The sequence below is a fragment of the Amia ocellicauda genome, chromosome 1 (assembly GCF_036373705.1).
Source record: "Amia ocellicauda isolate fAmiCal2 chromosome 1, fAmiCal2.hap1, whole genome shotgun sequence".
NCBI classification, from domain to species: domain Eukaryota; kingdom Metazoa; phylum Chordata; class Actinopteri; order Amiiformes; family Amiidae; genus Amia; species Amia ocellicauda.
Window position 1 is genome coordinate 52,803,116 of NC_089850.1, and position 20,974 is coordinate 52,824,089.

Consider the following 20,974-nt stretch of genomic DNA (forward strand, 5'->3'; position numbering starts at 1 on the left):
GTCATGTGGTTGTCTTGATTCCCAAAGCTTTAATAACACCAGGGCAGTTTTGAATAGAAGGTGAATACATTCGATCGTGGTTTTCTGCCATTCATTGGGGTTTTGGCTTGCATGTTATGTTCACCCACTTGAGCTGAAAACAAAAATGACACAAAAAATAACAATTAGAACCATTAGTTTGGGCCAGCTGCATTAGAACAGAGTGGACTGCCATCTGGACATTGTTTGGGTGACTTCTGGCTCCAGTAAACTGAGTATTTATTGTCACGGTTGGAACTCATCCTAGTTTTGGCAGCTTCATAATTGGAAGCCAGTAGAGAAAATAAAAGGCAGACTGAAAGGGCACGGAACAACAGTCATGACCTTATTTCATCTCAGAATGACACCCCTTTTACTTTCTTATAGTAACCAATTCAATTCTATAATTAGAAGTTCAAAATATGAGACTGCCCACTCGAAGACTCCCGGGAGGAGTGCGGTAAGTTCTCCAGAATCCTGGACTGTGTAAACCAGTCTGCTTTCTTGTTTACTTGCGCTGGCTTGTCAGAGGTTGTCGAACACTGGAAGGTTAGTTAGAATTGGGGTTTGAATCCTGTACAGTGGTTGTACTGACTGGTTGAAAACTATAACTTCTTAACATGTTTTCAATAGATGATATGCTATCATACAAGCATATTCTTATATCATTAAGATGGATCTAAAGAAAATGCATTCGGGTGGAAAAAACTAATAATTCATAATTTTAACCACAACTAGAGTATTCATGAAACCCTATGTAATCAGTCTACAGGCTTTTATATTTTAGTAATCATCTTAAAATGACAGTATTTTGAAGTCTATACATTTACAGTAAAAGTTACAGGGGTAGGAAATTCTTAATTTTAAGGTTCATTTTAATTTGAATTGTATACATTGTATGAATAGATAATGAGATTCCATATTTTAACCTTAACTAGAAAAAGAATCCGCTAACCTGCGTTATATATGCACAATATGCATTCACTCTCGTAAGATACAGCTGTGTATCACGACACCACACTGGAGTTTAACTAAATGGCAAAGGGAAGATCAATTCAGATCAATTACTTGACTTCTAAACAAGGCTTTTGAATATTTTACCCCCTGGTTAATACAGATAACATAACGTTAAGTCCTAAAGAGACGCAAATGCATTTTTAATTATTTTTTTAGCTCCCGTCAGTTAAATGTTTAATTTGTAATTTATGTATATTTGCATTTCAAGGGTAATTACACTTGAAAGTGTCTCAATCATAATTGTGGATATGTTTTTCCCAAAATTAAATTAAACGGTTTATCATAAATTTACTTTAAAGTGCAAGTCAACTAAATATCCTGCTGCTCCTGTGATCTGACATGAAGTGGTGAGGTTTTCAGCTCCTCTACTTCTCATCAACAAACAGACTTTAAGATCACAGGTTTCTACACCAGAAGATGGAGCTCTCTCTCCTAAATTGAAGTTACTGCATCTTCTAGTGCGGTTCTAAAAAATAAGTTTACGTTATGTTTACAATGGAAAGTATGTGGTATTTATACCTGGTGTATACCTGGTATAACACAGGAAAAGGAAGGGTGCAAAACTTTCTCCACCCTGTAGAGCTGTAATGCTGACGGGGCTTATTTAAATGTGCACAAATGTACTCTTAAATCACAGTGACACAGCAGCACCCTGATAAAGACTATTTTTCTTCTATGCATCAATACAAATACACTTACTTTAATACAAGGGTACCTCTTCACTAACACATAAATCAAGAGCCAGTTGAGCTTTTTAAAAAGGTAAATGTGGAGGTGAGTGAATGTTAATGTGAATGACATTTTAACCAACCAATAAATGACAAACTACCAACGTGTACCCTGCCACTTTTCTATGTACTTCTAAGTAGTAGAAAGTGGCAACTGGCAATAAAATAAAATGTCTCTAGTTTGCAATCAAAGTTTTGATTCGGTCTAGACCTTTGTAGTATACCCGGAGAGACTTTACACCCCTGTAATGTCACACCTTCATCACAGAGCATTTTCTACCAATGTCTCGTGGTCTCTATAGCATCCCCTTTATATCTAAAACCTTAATTAGTGCAAATGTATCATCCCAGACATGGCGGTATACAGAGAGACAAATGTTTAAATTTGTCTTTTGTTTCAAATTCTTTCTCCACCTGTTTAGAAGCCTCCCGCCACACATACAACTATGCCATTCAAGCCTGGTTCTCCCATGATAACCTGTGCTGACTTGTACACAATGATTCTTCCAGTAAAAAGTGCACAAAATGGAAGAAAATCGGATATCTGGGATTAATTTGTCACAGGTATTTCTGTAGGAATTTGTTTTATGCAAACCTCTTTCCACACTCAAGTTCTGTACCTAATCATAATCCCCTGCCATGCAAGTGCTGTGATTCAGAGGCATCCCATGAGAAAATAATACTCAAATGCATAGTTCAAATATAGAAATTCCAGATCTCGCAATAATTTATTTATTTGATTTCTTCAGCTTTAGACAGGAAGGGGATTGGTTTACGCTGGATTCAATGGATCCCAATGACTCAGAGCGTTTTTTTAACCAGAAAGAGTTCCTTCAAAAGACCCTTTCTGAGCCTTCATATATGCTTAAATCACTGATTCAGGACAGAACCAATACATGATGAATAGAAGCACTACAGACCTTGCTTGTTGCATTTTTTATTCTAAAAGTGGAAGGTTTTACAAGAGTGGATAAAAAAATACATACACTTACACTCATTTTATTACAAATCAAGATACTACAAAAAGCCATCTGTCAGACCAGTACTAGAAATTACATTAAACTTCTAATCGTTAAAATAATAACTTCAATCACCCTGAACATTTTGTTGAAAAGAACACAATAAATCTGTTTCATGGTAGGCCTCTTTCAGCAGTAGGCCTGAGAAATGTTTGTTTTTGTTCTTTGAGTTCACTGATAAGCCCTATTATACCTTTTCATTTTTAAATTACTCGAGCTGACCTGATATGAAGCTTTTCAACAATCCATAATTATGACCTTTGCTCAAAACACACTCAGTTTTCTTTTCATATTTTTTTCTCCCTTTGGACAAAGCAGGCCATTTGTTGGCAGAGGTAGAGGTGTTACTAGGCAACCTGTATCCTATCAGTTGCAGGAGGGGTATCTTTGGAGATGTGTGCCCTACAAAGGACTGGTTCAATCAGCCTAGCTAGGCCCCATGACCTCCGTGGCAAAACAACAGGTTCATTCTTTGCGCCGCTGCTGACCTCACTGTGTTTTTGTGAAACGAAAATCCAGAGTTGCATTCTACTAACGGGGAAAGCACCGACTCCCGGAGGCACAGGGCATCTTTCTCCTCATGGATCTCTGTGAATGACTAGGAAAGAGGCGGCAGTGGGACAGCTTTCCCAGGGAGACTAGCAAGGGAAATATGGTAGGATGAGACTGGGAGCTATTTTCACCAATTATGATTTTAATTATTATTATGATGTAGAGATGTACTTAATATATTCAATGTATTTTTTGGTTTCTTTGCATAGTTTGAACTTCCACTGCAGAACTGAAAATGATAAACGATTAAAAAACAGCAGAGATTATTGGAGAAGAGAATTCATAACCTTATTCTTTTCATTTGTAAAATCTATCTATTACCTTTATAACATGTTTAAACAAGGTACTTCTTTCAAAAGGTATAATACATGCAGGAAAGTACTCCAGGAGAGAAATCCATTCTATTATAATAGTGTTATGACAAATGTCAGGGATTAGAAATTCAGATTACTGTACCTGCTATACTGTAATTCATCTTCGCTGCTAAAACCCGTATACTTCATCCTAGAATAAACAATAAGGGATTTATAAGTCAACTGTTTGTCCTGCTTAAGGAGGAAAAGCAGCCTCTGGGTATCTTAGTCAATATGTTATGCATTTTTGAAGCTCATTTTCTTCAACGCTGCAGTCATTGGGATTAATCATTACTTTTGGGATAGTTTCATTACTTTATGTTTCTAAAGTAGCCAAGTGTTTTTAAGTTTTCTCTGGACACCATTGCACTATACCTTTAGGATATTCACCAATAACAATAGCCATTTTGAAACTCATCTTAGTCGTTAAAAATAATAGTAATACTAAACTGAATTTGAATTCAAAGTCTAGCAAAATTATTATCTAAAAATGACCTACTCCTACTACCTGTAACCCTAATTACTTTTTACATATGATAATGCACAGGTTAATCTGAAGGGACCATCTTTACATGTGAAGGAAGCCTTTTTAGAATAATGCCTTGCTGTGTGCCTGGTGTCTGCAGGTGGCGGGGACAGAGAGGGGCTGACGTAAGGTTAAACCCTGTGAGCACTGGGCTGGATGAGCAGGCTGAATGGCACATTGTGTGGTACACACCTGGAAGACATTAACACAAGGGCTCTAATTAAACCCATTGGATATATTGCAAGTTTCAAAATAACAGCTGGACAGGAAAAAACATACTGTACAATAGCAACCGTGGTCGTTAAAGTGATGCATGTTATAAGGAAATGAGAAAGGACAGGCAGACGAGAAGGAAAACCTCGGATTTCAGCAGAACAGTAGATGCGCCCTCTGTTCACTGATAAGTCCCTGATAAATGATATACGGGTATAAAGTCAAGAGGCAGAGTAATCCATCCAACTGAGTCTGTCCTGGCTGTTTTGAGAAGTAACAGGTTTCAGAACCACCTGGTCCCAATTTATTTTAGATGATTTAAGACTCACGAGTGATATTAGTACTCTTTGATGTTGGATGTTAGGTTTGATTAGGTGACCACACCTGTGTGTATTTCATTACAAGTGTTTAAAGATGCTCTTAAAATTGAAGGAATCCATTAGTGGGTTCTTCATAGACATATTTCTTCTTTACTGCCTCACTAACAAGCTGTCAGAAGATCGAGTGATTTTAGGGCAGCGAAATGAAGAGTCCAGAAATCACGTGGCGTGCCACCTGTCAGGGCACCCTTGTCATGACTTCACCTCTTTCAGAATGTGGGAGTGGATGCGGAGTCGGTGACTGATAATCCATTGGCTCTTAACGACCCTCCTCCGACTGCGGTGCAGGAGGGTGAGCCTGGAGGAGCACAGGGAACCCCAGCATGGCTGAGAGAGATACAGCCCGCGAGCCAAGGCAAGCTTCACCCTCCGCATAGCTTGTATATTTCCAGCACCCCCATCAGTGTTCAGTAACATCTGTACACTTGATAGCAGTTCCCTTTGTCGTGCAATGAAACAAACAGCAAAGCCAGAATAGACCACCTAGACGTCCACTCATGAAGTCTTAAGTAGCATGAATGCACACTAAAACCTTTCTATTCTTTCATCATCCTGACTTTAAGGCATGAGGATTGTGTATTATTAGAGCATGCGAGCTGGGGTTAGAAAGATCTTAGAATAGCTACGGACTTTGATATCCTCTCTGCAAAGGGGCAGATAGGACATTAGTGTAGTATTGCTAGTTGTCATGGCACATAAACCTTAGAGATAACATAATGCTTACTGCCGGCCTCTCAATTTATACCATCTCGTTTTCTTTTTGTCCTTTGCTCACCAGAGCAAAATATTGAATGCTGACTTTAATGCAATTCTACACAGGCAATCCTGGCTTATCATGAGAAAATAGGAAATTATTCGCACAAGAGGAAGCCATTAGGCTTGCCAAAATGATCCGGTGGTCTGGAAATCACTGATCATAATAATGTCAAATTCAGAGTTTATACAGTGCCTATAGAACATAAAAACCTCCCTCACATTTTGTTGTTCCTTTTCATGCATTTAACTGAGGATTTGTTCCACTTATGTATATTTTAAAAATACTACATGGAAATATCATATGTGGATAAGTCTCCACCCCCCAGAGTTAATACTTGGTGGAAGCACCTTTGGCAGCAATTACAGCTGTGAGTCTGTTGGGATAGGTCTCTACCAACATTGCAAACCTTCTTTACAAAACTGTTCAAGCTCCAGTTCCTTCCGGAACATTAATGGACAGCAATTTTCAAGTCAAGCCACAAATTTTCAATTACATTTAGGTCGGGGCTCTGTCTGGGCCACTCAAGGACATTTGCCTTTTTGTTCCTTAGCTACTCCAGTGTACCTTTGGCTGTGTCGTTGTCATGCTGAAAGCCAAACGTGCATCACAGTTTCAGCTTTCTTGCAGAGGGCAGCAGGTTTCCGTATACTTTGCTCCATTCATTTCCCCTTCTATTATTAAAAGTGTCCCCATAATGATGCTGCACCACCATACTTCACAGTAGGGATGGTGTTCTTTAGGTGATGTGCTGTCTTGGGTTTGTGTCAAACATTGCTTTGCATTTTGGCCAAAAAGTTCCACATTAGTTTCGTCAGATCAAAAAACATATTGCCACTTGGCTACAGAATCTCCCACAGTGGCTACATACTTCAAATGGGATTCATGGGCTTTCTTGAGTAATAGCTTCCTTCTTGACACCCTACCATACAGGCCAGATTGGTGGAGCACTTTGATCACTTTGAACACTTTGGCCAGTCTTGGCAGTAAAAGCCTGTAGCTCTTGTGAAGTTGCCATTGGCCTCTTGGTAGCCTCTCTGGTCAGTCTACTTCTTGCTCGGTCATCCAGGTTGGAGGGATGGCCTGCTCTAGGCAGGGTCTTGGTGGTGCCAAGCCATATACCTTCCACTTCTTAATAATCATCTTGACTGTGCTCCATGGGATATTCAAGGCCTTTGATATTTTTCTATACCCATCCCCTGATCTGTGCCTTTCAACATCTTTGTCCTGGAGTTCTTTTGAAAGCTTCTTGGTGCTCATGGTGGAGTCTTTGCTTTGAAATAAACTACCCCGCAAAGGAGGCCTACAGGAACTGAATTTATTCTGAAATCATGTGAATCACTACAATTTAACACAGGTGGCAACTTAACTTGGTGTGTGATTTTAAATTTAATTGGCTACACCTGAGATCATTTAGGATTGCTAGGGGGGGACATTTATCCAACTAAGTTTTTATTTGTAATTAATATTCTACATATTTCTAGAATATTTTTTTCACTTGGAAGTTGTGGGGTAGGATATGTAGATAAATGACAAAAAAACAAAAAAAAGCATTTTAATTACAGGCTATAACGCAACAAAAGGTGAATATCAGTGTAGACTTTCTCTATGCACTGTAGTTGCAGCTTCTTTATAATATACATTTATTTGTCTGCTAAATGACAAGTAATGTAAATAACTAATAATTAACATTACAAACCCATTACTATGTCTAAACTAGGCACTATATTCTAGTTTCTTCAAAGGTTACTGCCCACAAACTGGTGAAGATAGTAGCAGTCGTGTGCACAGTTGGACTACTTGGTGGTTTAGCAGCAGGAGTCTGGTTTTTAGGTAAGACGTATTGGGCCATAGCCATACAACTTTTTATATAAGTTAACAGCTGTTAAACAAAACAAACAAAAAACACATCTCTACTTCACACATCGTTATTTTAAGCTTCAAACCTAATTTATGATTGTATTTTTCCAAACCAATCCCAGTGAAACAGAGTATTCACAACCATTTTCATTTGCTTCAAAAGAAACACAGTGAGAAACTATTAACTACAACATGGGATTGGCTAATTTAGTTTTCCAAAGTATTTATGTGATGAATTCATTGTTAAGGAAAATACAGCAGCGGAGTTCACACAGAGGTTTAGGCTTCTCGGTTACACATAGGTCATCGAGTCAGAGCTCAATTTATATCAGTATCAGGTACCAAACTACCGAGCGTGTCGAGCTGAATATTTTGCCGATGAGTTTGACAGTAGAACCCCTCTCTCTCTGTCTACAGTAAGGCTTCTGCTGAGGCCTGCTGCCGCCCACAGCCCGGCCGGTCTGGGAGACACAAAGGAGACATTGTTCTGCAATGTGACTGAGGATGTCACTGTCACTGACCCGAGGAAAGGTCTGTGGAGCATTAGACAGAGCCTGGTCTAGGAGATTTACAGTTTTGTTTTGATTATATTACCCTGAATGCAGCTAAAGTTTCAATTTCGTATTGCTGTAGTGGTAGACCCTCAAGTTTAGCAGAGGTGCCAGGAGGTTGCTATAGTTATAATAGTAGCACTGGAGTCACTAGCGTCATACAGCACAGTAGCTGTATAGTTTTAGTTATTTCCACAGTAGAAATGAAAGTCCTACAAAGCCAGCAATTACACCACCCCCGTGTGGCACCAACATGTACTTTGTGATTTAGTGTTGAAGCTAGTAAAGAATCCCACTAGTCGAGCGTATGGTTGTGATACAAGGTCGGAAGAGACCGTTCACATTCGAGCAATACAAGAAAATATACAAGTTAAATGATTCAGTTCTGGTCTAGGAGCTCCGCTGTATAGAGGGATTTTCAATAAAGTGGATTCAGTGTTTTACAGAATCAGCCCAGAGAACTCTTTGCTGGAGATCCAGCTGGAGAAGCTGCAGACCTGGCTCCCCGTGTGCTACGAGAGGTGGAACTCGTCTCTGGGAACCCTGGTTTGCAGGCAGCTGGGCTATCTCAGGTAAGCACGCTCGAGAAATACATATATTGGATTCAGGTTGGAAAGGGTGTAGGCTGAGCAATGTTGAGTATAGCAGAGGGGGATAGCTCAATTTGTCTTTTTTTTCCTTTCTTTCTTCATATTTTCCACATAATAGTTCAACATTATAAGGTCTGTGACTGGAAAATAAATCAAAGGACATGATCTCATAGGGACAGGGTCAAGTGCACTGTCTCTGGGTAGTTATGCCATTTGTTCCACATGAAAACCTTGTTGGCTAAAATGTAAAGTACAGAAACACACACGTGGAAACTTCCTCTGTGTGGCAGACATCGCTATTTAAGTGGAGTCTGTGGGATCATATTATAAGAGTGGAGTCTTGTACCTCCTGATAGATATTTCCCATTGGTGACAGCTACCTTTTCATGTATAATGAGATGTTACTGTGGAGGAACTTAGAATTGCCCCATGTTTAATCATGATTTGCCGCTTCTTCTGCACCTTGTTAAAATGCATAAATGGCAACATGGCATAGAAGCAATCTCTTTATTTGATAGTCTTGGTGTAGGGATGTGAGATGTGATTGATCTGAAAGATGAAATGAACACACTTCAATGTGTAGAGCATTCATTGATCACAGAAAGAAAAGTCCCTTTCATAGGACTGAAAGTGAATAAAAATACAGTTGGGATAGACTGGTATTCTGCAGTCTGTTTTACATATTGTGAATGGTGTTGAATATGATTTTCTGTGTAACACAATACTGTTTTAGATTCTCATCACTATAAAATGTTAAAATGGTCTGATAGAAATAAATTCTCAGGTCAGTAGGATATTTCAAGGTATACTGCAAACCATGACATTACTGTAAATTAAATTAATACATAAATAAATAATACCAACTTCATCATTTTTAGTTTAAGTTACACTTAGTGATCTCCTAGGCAGGATTACTGTATACTACGCCTGCTTCTTCAAATCAATATTACATCTTAGACAGATGGAAGCTAGGCTCTCAAGGTATCAATGCACATGGACATGTTTACTACATAGCCAAGTTTTAAAATAGTGAAAATAATCGGAGATGCATTCTAAAATGTTATAAAGCCATTACATTTATAAAGCATCAATACAAGGCATCCCCGTGCAACAGGATGGTTGAGTGTGGGACAGTCAGACAAACGCACATATTCCATATTAAAAGAATAGCCCACTGTCAATCTTATTAACTCCTTCTGCAAGAATCTCATTCACTATTCAATAGACATGTAATTACATGTTGGAATGATTAATCTCCTGTTATATCCAGCAGTGCCTTTGAGATTACTCCCTCATCTCTGGGGACTCCACGGATATCTTCTGTATGCTTAGCACCCCGAAGTATAGACTCTGAGTAGACAATTTTAATTTTAAAGTAAGATGTAAAAAAAAAAAACATCTTTCCATCTTTCCTAATTTATGTCCTGTTAAGGTCTTTTACACAATCCTAAAAAAAAAGGCAAAAATGACCAGGGAAATTTAAGGAATGCAGTAGGAAACCTCAATAATAAGTTGGTTTTAAACAACTCAAATTGTGGGTCATGAAATTATGTATTTTTTTCATTTCTGCAATCATATGGCACCTTGCACCTCACATGCCCAATAAAAACTAATAATCTCCAAACCATTAGTTAGAATAATATTCATCTTTCATTGCTTCAGCATATTATAAATGTGAGTCAGTCATCCACTTCATTCCACTATTCCAAGTGCTATTCCTACAAGGGCATCCCATTCATTCACGGTTTATATCAACACTGTGTCATTTCAGGTCACTGAAGCAAGACACCGCAGTGTAAGCGGCTCGATAAGTGTTTGAACAATGCGGTTACACAAATGTAAAGTAGAGAACAGCCCTAACTACTTTTTGCCACTTTCATATTTTCTGACTGCGTTCCATTATTCTGTATATGAAAAATATTCCACATAAAACTAAAGCAAAGAGTAGATTTAAATCAATGTATAGCTGCAGAATTGCTGCATAGGTGGAGAATCTAATGTTATGATGTGTATGCACTTCAAAGTCATAAAAGTCTCTGTCTATATATAGACTATAGACTTGTACATATAAATCAATGCAAATATGATGTGGGACTCAATTCACTGCAGTGTCTGATCGTTTGCCTGCCGTGGGCTTCTGAGGAATGGCATCTCTATATTGGCTATTCCATTTGACATCTTTATATCTGCAATGAATTGAGACAGTTTTACTTCTTATGGCGAGTATAACAGATAGGCTGTTATGCAGTGGCTGGTGTAACATAAAATAAACCAAAAGGGGTTATTTGTTCAATTTTGTCTACAAGATATTCTGCACAGGTTTAAAAGGTACTATAAAGTATTTTTTGGTATGCTACATACCATTTAGATTACATGTTAAAAACTCTGAATGTGAATAATTGTAATTTGCCTCACATACATGCACATAAATAATGAATTACTACTACTGGTGCAATGTGTAGTTATTCATATAATTGCATATTTGTAGTATTATCACATTTTAAGTGAAAGAAACACTTTCCAAGAGACACATGCCTGTAATATCCAGAGGATTGGCAGAACTGTGGTTACGTCCTCAGTTGTAATCCTCAGTGACTTCAATTGTGTGTTTATTTGCCATGAGTTTACTGTCCTGGCTTACCAAAGTCGGATCCAGTTTTATTACAATTGACACCCAAGCTCTTCTCTTATTTGTACGAGGCAGCAAAAACACACATTTCATTACAGGATTTTATGATATATAAGATGTGATATCCTCGATTTTATTAAAGGATTGTCTAGGGAAATATTGTTATGACGCTTGTTCCACGAGGACTGATTTCAGATTTTTTGGCTTGTCCTTTTGAAGAAATAAACTTCAAACTTTTAAATCTCTGTAAGACATGCAGATCTAGTCTATCAGGCATCAAAGCAGCAACTGTGTAATCAGATGTGTAATATACAATATGTCAGATAACTGGATTAATTAGCCAATGTTAATTCAGAATTAAAGGGACCAAATCAATGAACAGGAAACATCAAAGCCACACAGATACTCTGAAGGGCTTGATCTCTTTGCGCCTGGGGTATACTGGCATTCACACGGGCTCCTGATACGCACTGTGATTTACGATCCAGGTACAGCAGCAGATTGACCAACTCCATTTCTTCTCTATCTTGAAGGCTAACAAAGCACAAAGGAGTGAACCTGACAGACATAGGACCCAATTACACGGATGGGTTTGTTCAAATTACTTCTGAATACAAAACTAATCTGGAAAACATATGGCAGTTCAGGTAATTCATTTTTATCGTGCACCTTGATTGGCTTTTTATCATACATAATGGTTGGGACTGATTAGATTGCATGTGCAACAGTTGTAGACTTCTGTGAAACGCTGCTAAGCAGGAATTGATTGCCCAGCTTTTTAAGAAATGCATTCAAAATGTACCTTTACTAGCCATTCACTGCAAGGATACGCTATTCTTTCATAACTTTGCTCCTTGACTACTACAATTATTATTATATATTATGGAATATATCATTTCAATCAGTTTTGTCTGCACATATTAATTACTCATCTCCATGATTATTTTTCCTGGTTTAATCGAATCATGTGACTCGTTAATTAATTCTAAACATGTTAACATAGAACCTAACTTGCAATATCCTGGGATGGGGGTGGGGGAGAAATTTAGCCAAGATTTATAGTCACTCCCCTTATTAAACCGAACAGGACACAACCAGAAAGTGATAATATTGGACTTGTTTCAGCCATATCATATGTTGCTTGTCTCTCACAGTTTTAATAAAAAGTTAGAAAGAAATTATGCTTTGTTATTCTCTCCTGAGGCAAGTTCTGTCCTGCCCGAAACAAGATCAATAGGGATTAAAGATTCAGTGTCAGGCTATGTGGGTCTGATGAGGCAGCCAACTAACAGGTCTTAGCGCCACTTATTGTCCGGACAGTTTGCTGTGCACCGGGCATGCCAGGATAGCTGTTAATATCTTGTCCCCAACTCCCACCGAGCTTAACTTGGGAAGTTTGATTGTGTCTCAGTTGCAGCTGTGTTCTTTCCGCTGTCATTTTCAGTGGCAGAGTGAGAACCTTTTTTCTGACAGACTCTCGTGTAACTAGGGCACTAGAGCTCATCAGCATCTTATGCTGTAGGTTTGAGATGAGAATGCTTGGCAATTAAAGACATTCCTGCCACCATCAACACTATTATTTTAGTGTGTTACCTTACCCTCAGGTCCAGCAGGCTTGAATGAATTGCTTCTCAGATATTAAATACAAAGAGGAAATTTCCTTTTTGTTTTTTGTAAATCTTAATTCTTTTTAAGAATTGAATAAGTGAAACACTGTCATACAGAGATTTTACTATATACTATATTTACTATATTTTACTATATATCAAAACCAATAAACTATTGAAAGTGCTTTTTAAGACTACTCTGCCATCACAAAGCAGTCTGATCAGTACAATCTTATACTGATGACACAAAATGATATGCAATGTATTAACTAATTTGTTTTTCTCTTTCTTTTAGGGGAAGTTGCATTACAGGCAAAGTGATAGCTCTAAAATGTTTCGGTAAGTCAGTGCAATATTAAATGTTATATTCAATTTCAATATTACAGCGCATGCCATTTGCAGCTCAGCACCAATATGGTGCAAACAATTATAGCACCTGTCCTATCAAGAGCATCCCCGTCACCGCACATTTATGTGTGCACTGTAATAGTCTGCGTGCTTATGGCAGAAGCTGTTATTTTCCGCACTGTAATAGGTGATGTCGCACGGCCTTTGTTTCACTGCAATGTCATGTAACTGATCCGTAGACCTCAATCTGTGCAACCAGTCTCACATCAATTTAAAAAATGCTAACTCTACTCGTAAATACAAAAGATATGAATGACTGATGGGGTTATGAGAAAAATATGGTATATCTTAATACGCCTTGATTAATCAATGTATGTGTTAATTGCCACCTGTCAGCACTTCATATTCCAACATGTGACAGTTGCATTTCAAAAGTGATGAGTATCTGTCACAAATCGTTTGTCTCATTTCAAATGCTCCCTTTATTTTACCACATGGGGCGCTGATAATAATCATCAGAAAAATGTATATAATATCTCTGGCTGAATGCAGTTAAGTTTAATTTAATTTTTCAAAGTCAAATAAGACAGTTACTTATTAAGTCATACATACCCTAACACATTCACTGATATGTAGGATCAAAGCTTTGAGATCTTAATCTATCTGCCTGAGGCTCAGATGAAATCAAACTTCGACCCACCTGTCAATCTCATATTGCAAATGCCAGGACTTGATGGCAGCTTTCCATTCGGTGGAATCAAGGCGCCTCTGGCTAATACAAAGCTGCTGTCAAATACTGGGTTTGTGCATAATTTCCAATTGGCATCCATCTAGCCACCCAGCAATTCACCCTATCTATCTGTCTCTCTATCCAAAATACACTCATCTCCCCTGATGGCTGCAATGTAATTTTCCCATCGGTGCTCTCCTAATGCAGCCGTAATCACTGGTTGAGACGAGCATCATACTTACATTTCCTTGCAGACCTCAGGTGCCCCCGAGACCTCAGTAGCCCCTGAGAAACGGTCAGTGCGTCCCCACTTTCCTGACTTATGCATTGTTGGTTTTGGTGTTTTCCTGAGCGTGTGGGACTCGAGCAAAGCTGTCCCGAATAATAGGAGGGATGGAAGCCACCTTGGGAAGATGGCCCTGGCAAGTGAGTCTCTACTACAGCTCCAGACACACCTGCGGGGGCTCCATTATAACAAGCCAGTGGATAGTTACCGCTGCACACTGTGTACACAAGTAAGAGCATTCAGCTGAATAAAACAAAACAAATAAACTATTGAAAGTGCTTTTTAAGACTACTCTGCCATCACAAAGCAGTCTGATCAGTACAATCTTATACTGATGACACAGAAAAGCACATACTCAAAAAGCGGTGCCAAGCCTGAAATAGCCAACTACTTCAGCCTGCAGTTTGTTATACCCGAAATGGTGCAATGAACTATACATGAACTATAATAAAAATATACTGTGGTAAATGTATCCAGAAAACTAAGTTGGTATGTAATGTATGCTGCCTTAAAACAAAGCACCTACACAATCATCTGCACCTGTTGTAAAGCACCTTCAATATCACCTACAAAATGTCGTAGTAAAGACATGCAAAATTAACTGTTCTCTTAACATTATGTCTGTAGTTATAGACTACCTCAGGTGTCCAGCTGGGTGGTGTATGCAGGAATAGTCACTAGAAGTTCCACTAAACTGGTTCAACACACAGGATACGCTGTGGAGAAGATTATTTACAATAAAAACTACAATCACAGAAGTCATGACAATGACATAGCCTTGATGAAGCTGAAGACACCATTAAACTTTACAGGTGAGTAGAAGCAACAGAAGAACATTACAGGAATAACCCAATGTAGGATGTACTGTTTTGGGGCTAGCTAAGGCCAATACCATGTTAGTAACATATTCTGGGCAAAAAATAACTAAACAAAAAAACGATCACACGAAGGAGCATCTTAATTCACTCCAAAACATTCCCTCCGCTTTGCTGTGAAGATTACAAATAGATTTTAAGTTTCTCTTCACTGTAGCCCACTCCTTGTTGATGTGCAAATAAGGCCCATTATTTAAAACAAATAAACTTTGCTTCAAGTAAAGTGGTTGCAATCAAAACTATGTAATGCAAAACAGAGAGAAGATAGAAGACCAATAATTTAAGTTGGAAAAAATATATTTGATCAATTAACATATATGTAGATTACTCCTTGGTTCTCTGGCAAAATATAGATGGTAGTTTCCCTTAGTTGTGTGTAGTTGCATGTCATCTACAACAAATCAAAATTTTACAGTGTAAACCATTGATATAACTGGTTAATTACTTTGAACCATTTGCTTATGTGAAGGAGTCTAGATACTTAAAGTTTACATTGATTTACACTTGCACACTTTAGATGTAGAACTGCTGACTACAACAGAAGTAAGTACCACTTCTAACAAATATGTTTTTATTTTGTTGTGTTTTGTAACAGATACCATTAGGCCAGTCTGCCTCCCTCAGTATGATCATGATTTCCCTGGAGGAACACAATGCTGGATTTCAGGCTGGGGCTACACAAGACCTGATGATGGTATTTATGAGGAACAATATTCTGGTGCAACCACAGGATGCAGTGCTGTGACCACAGGCCTGCTGAGAGTTTAACTAGCATATCTGCAAGGCATAACAGGAGACAGAAACAATATTAGGCTGATTTTCAAAGCTGTTTGCCCCAAATAAAAAATAAATAAAAAATATCCTCCCGATTTTCTGACAGACATTTGTAAAAGTTTGAAGGTGCACAACATGTAGGAGGCAACTCAGCAAAACAGTAATGGAGATGTGGCTCAGTGTATCCGTGTCTGGAGTTCTGAAGCATTCGGGGGTTTTTTTTACACTGAGGAAATAAGTTTTTCCTGTGCTTTTGGTAAATCCAGATAGGTAAATGTCGTATACATCTAAATGTGTGAAAAATAAATTCTGGCTCACAGAAAATCACACCATAGCCTACACCAGTTTAGGCACCATTTCCTCAAAGTGATTAATATTTTTTTCTCTTGTACTAACATATTCTGATTCTGGATAATCACATTTAAATAGCCTTATATATACCTGAGACACGTTTAAGTACATTTCAGGATTTAGTGAATTTTCATAAAATTAATAATTGATAATAATCAAAAAAGACTCTTTGCAATGTGAGATGGGATAGATGGCAAATGTTCAAATGACAGTAAATTACGTTAGATACTTAATCATGTTCATAGTTCAATATTCCAATTTCTCAATAAACAACTGTGCTCTGTTACTTCTAGGCTTGCCTGTGCAGTCTGTTTGCCATAATCGTAAATTATAATACCTCAATAAAAGCTCATACAGCATATTGATATAGGGCCAATACATTCAGTAGTCATTGACAAGCAGTGGCTTAATGCAATGCTTTTAGGGAATTACAACTGGAGAATCAGAGTAATGATGATCCATGTTCTTTGAAAATGTCAAACAGGCAGCTGAGAACGTTATTGGTGGTCACACTGTTATTTTTGACTCTCTTTTCTCTGTTTGGCAGTACATATTCCAGATACACTTAAAGAGGCTCCAGTTCCTTTAATTAGCACTAAGAAATGCAACAGCTCCTGCATGTATGATGGGGATATTACTCCCAGAATGCTTTGTGCTGGATACACAGAAGGGAAAGTAGATGCCTGCCAGGTCAGTCTGGTTACCTGTTTTGTTTCTTTGTTTTTGTTTTGTAGGATGACTTTTATAGTTTTTTATCGTTTAATTTCATGGTATACCATATGCAGTGGTTAATTTGTGCCGGATCCTGCTGGACCGTCACCCCCCCCCCCTCCGCTATCACAGTTTTTGACCATCACCCTCACCCCATGCTCTTAGTAATACAGAAAAGCTTAAGAAAGAAAGAGAAGAGCAACAAGAAGAAGAACAAGAACAATGGCTGTTAGAAGTTTTACAATCCTACATGTGTTTAACAACCTTGATTTGATTTTAAGAGCTGTAGCATGTTTTGATCTCGAAACATAGAATTAAGGACATTGTGATACCATAAATCCTGTAAAAAAAGGCATTTATAGAAGAAAAACAAATAGAAAGTATGAATATCACAAAATGATCCGAAAGATTCACTTTTTGTATTTACTAAAGTAGATTTAAATATAATGCCTTACAAAGAGAAGTTTTGCCAGCAAAGGCTCTATAAGACCATATATTCCTTTGATGGTTCGTTCCACTGGACTGAATAGCCACAATGCCACCATTGCGTTCCTCCTCAGGGGGATAGCGGGGGGCCACTGGTGTGCCAGGACGAGAGCGTGTGGCGATTGGTCGGTGTAGTCAGCTGGGGTACAGGCTGTGCCGAACCCAATCATCCCGGCGTGTATACCAAGGTCGCAGAGTTTCTGGGCTGGATTTACGAAATGATTGAGGTAAGCAGAGAACACCGAAAGAAAGATATAAGTGGCTGATCAATACACTACCGGGAAAAACTGGACAGCGGAAAATTCAAACTATTTCTATCTCCGGTCAACCTTTTTAAAATCACTCTTGTACGGGTTCAGTGATGTGATCGACATACTGATTGTCTTACAGTACTGTGCAAAAGTTTTAGGCAGGTGTGAAAAAATGCTGTAAAGTAAGAATGCTTTCAAAAATAGACATGTTATTAGATTATATTTATCAATTAACTAAATGCAAAGAAGAAAAATCTATATCAAATCAATATTTTGTGTGACCACCCTTTGCCTTGAAAATAGTATCAATTCTTCTAGGTACACTTGCACAGTTTTTGAAGGAACTCGGCAGGTAGGCCGGCCCAAACATCTTGGAGAACTGACCACAGTTCTTCTGTGGATTTAGGCAGCCTCAGTTGCTTCTCTCTCCTCATGTAATCCCAGACAGACTCAATGATGTTGAGATCAGGGCTCTGTGGGGGCCATAACCATCACTTCCAGGACTCCTTGTTCTTCTTCACGCTGAAGATAGTTCTTAATGACTTTTGCTGTATGTTTGGGGTCGTTGTCATGCTGCAGAATAAATTTGGGGCCAATCAGATGCGTCCCTGATGGTACTGCCTGTACTTCTCAGCATTGAGTAGACCATTACTTGCAAACTTGCAAGGAACCTCCACCATGCTTCAATGTTGCCTGCAGACACTCATTCGTGTACCGCTCTCCAGCCCTTCAGCGAACAAACTGCCTTCTGCTACAGCCAAATATTTAAAATTTTGACTCGTCAGTCCAGAGCACCTGCTGCCATTTTTCTGCACCCCAGTTCCTGTGTTTTCATGCATAGTTGAGTCGCTTGGCCTTGTTGCCATGTTGGAGGTATGGCTTTTTGGCCGCAAGTCTTCCATGAAAGCCACTTCTGACCAGACTTCTCCAGACAGTAGATGGGTGTACCAGGGTCCTACTGTTTTCTGCCAATTCTGAGCTGATGGCACTGCTGGACATCTTCTGATTGCGAAGGGAAGTAAGCATGATGTGTCTTTCATCTGCTGCAGTAAGTTTCCTTGGCCGACCACTTCCCTGACTTTGTGCAAGTGTACCTAGAAGAACTGATGCTGTCACACCAAATATGGATTTGCATTTAGTTAATTGATAAATATAATCTATTAACATGTCTATTTTTAAAAGCATTCTTACTTAGAAGTATTTTTTCACACCTGCGTAACACTTTTGCACAGTACTGTATATCCCAGAATGCACTGCAATGTAAAACATTTACCGCTGTCATTAAACTGAACTCAAATCCAGTATTCTATGTCTGATCTATAAGCCGTAAAGGTTGTGCCTCTATGTAAAACCAACAATATACATACATTGTATTTAGATGTCTTAAAAAATACTGTACAATCTCAATCTAAAATCTAAAAATTTTCCAAGTAAATTACACCATGTCTACAACTGTTGCCATTTTCAGGATTGTTAAAGTTATTTCCTTCTATTTGTCTTGTTCCTTTTTTATCATAGAACTACTGAACAGAACCAGTGAACAAGGACACTGAAAGATCCAACACGCCTTTCAAGAATGTTTAATCTGAAAATTAACAGAATCTGCTTTTTGTCTGAAGATGTGAATGTGAGGAAATTCTAAAAACATTTTTTTTTTTTTTTTTTTTAGCCAGTCATGTACATGCAAACTGTCAGTAGCACCATCTGTGCTGAACCCAGAATCTTTTGCCAATTAAACAAAATTACTTTATCTAAATGGAGCAGTTTATACAATCTGCATTTTCCTGTTTTGTTTTATACTTTCTTCAATGTGTCCTCGTGACCCTGCTGGGCTTTGTGCTGGCTGCCTGCCTCAAAAGACAGAGGATGGAAATCCTGAGATTTAAGATTGTGAGTGCGAGAGGGGAATGCAACGCATTCATTTTCTGGAACAGCTAATTAGTGCAGCAAATAATCTCAGGAGAAGCAGCTATGGAAAATCAAAACAGAATGCAAATACTGATTAATGTGACAAATCAAACAATAGCAATCTGCAGATTATATATATATATATTACTCACAACCGTGGCTGCGGTGGATACTATTACACAGCACAGCTAAAGCAGTCTTTTACCATGAGTACAATTTGGTTGTTTAGTCTTTTCCTTCTTTAAGAATGGCAGCATGTTCCTCAGCACAGAAGGAAAACAAATGTGACAAAAACACAAAGATAAGAAAACAATGGATATAATGGAATCATATTTCATAAAATATGTCTTTTTAAAACCAAAGCACTCACTTTTTTGGATAGGATGATGGTTTGATTTAATTGAAGAGAAAATACTGTTCATTGTTACAGATGGTATACAATTAAAAGCATTTTTCACACATATACATTGTTTATATATTCAAAACATACTATATATTTTTTAAAATGTGCAGGTGTAATTAATTATATGTTTGCTTGACTTTCAATATTTTGTGTTATATTTTGGTAAAGAAATTAAAAAACAATAACAAAAAAACATGCATAATATGTTTTTTGCCAACTCAATAATAAAACACAATGTATACAAATGAACGTTTTTTTTTTTCTTCCTTTCCTTCATTTCAATGTAATACATGCAAATTATAACATGTACAATGTTCTTACCTTCTTCATCCAACTCTAGGACTTGTCTGTTAGATTAAACATTGCAAAATATCCTTAAGATTGTTCAAGGTTTTAATAATAAGTAAGTGCAATATGTTTGTTTATGAGATTTACTGTAACATACATACAACTTATCTATTCGTACAACTTGCAAAAAAAAAAAAAGTTTAGAATGATCTAAACTTAAAAATTCTAAATTTCTGGTCTTACTCAAACATCAGCCCTTTAATTAGAACTTCATTAATTCTGGAATAACCTCTTCATTACTGCAAACTTTGATGGTTGTATGGAACCGTATCTTGGAGCAGATTCGGGTCCCTAATTGCTGTTTCTTAAAGGTTGCAATTATGATACATACACTGCAACTTCCCAACCTTAGATTAAGTTGGGCAACGGGACTTCAAATGGTTGTCAGAGAACCCTGAGGTTGAAGTCTCTTAAGATCAGTTCATGCTTTCTTTTGGTATCTGAGGACGAAAAATAACTATCCTTATTTCAAGTAACAACGATTGGAACAGGGTTCTTTAAACATGTCGAATTAAGAGATTTAACGAACCTCTGAGGATGAGTCTTCATACTTTGATATTAGGAGTATGTTTTCTTCTCATTCCAGCACCAAGTATATGGAATTTGCATGGAATTACTGAGGATAAAGGAAGATGGAACTTATTACTAAATCCCTATAGGAGCAATATGTAAGAGGCCTTTTCACTTCCACCTGCCTCATCTAAGG

General features: G+C 38.0%; 1 protein-coding gene across 1 annotated transcript; it reads left to right on the forward strand.

The window, feature by feature from the left end:
• The first annotated feature begins 4,177 nt into the window (after nucleotides 1-4,177).
• Nucleotides 4,178-20,154, forward strand: tmprss5 (transmembrane serine protease 5). The gene is made up of 14 exons (XM_066714134.1): nucleotides 4,178-4,197; nucleotides 4,314-4,338; nucleotides 5,020-5,161; nucleotides 7,295-7,393; nucleotides 7,838-7,951; nucleotides 8,408-8,543; nucleotides 11,724-11,837; nucleotides 13,093-13,136; nucleotides 14,228-14,390; nucleotides 14,789-14,973; nucleotides 15,632-15,730; nucleotides 16,709-16,851; nucleotides 17,433-17,585; nucleotides 19,128-20,154. The coding sequence occupies exons 1-14, from the start codon at nucleotides 4,178-4,180 to the stop codon at nucleotides 19,134-19,136; spliced, it is 1,446 nt and encodes a 481-aa protein (XP_066570231.1). The 3' UTR covers nucleotides 19,137-20,154.
• The last annotated feature ends 820 nt before the right edge of the window (nucleotides 20,155-20,974 follow it).

Coding starts and splice junctions, on each gene's coding strand:
- tmprss5 (XM_066714134.1), top strand. CDS start 4,178: ATGACCTACTCCTACTACCT. Junction 7,952..8,407: donor TGTCACTGACCCGAGGAAAG/GTCTGTGGAGCA, acceptor AAGTGGATTCAG/TGTTTTACAGAATCAGCCCA. Junction 8,544..11,723: donor AGGCAGCTGGGCTATCTCAG/GTAAGCACGCTC, acceptor TCTATCTTGAAG/GCTAACAAAGCACAAAGGAG.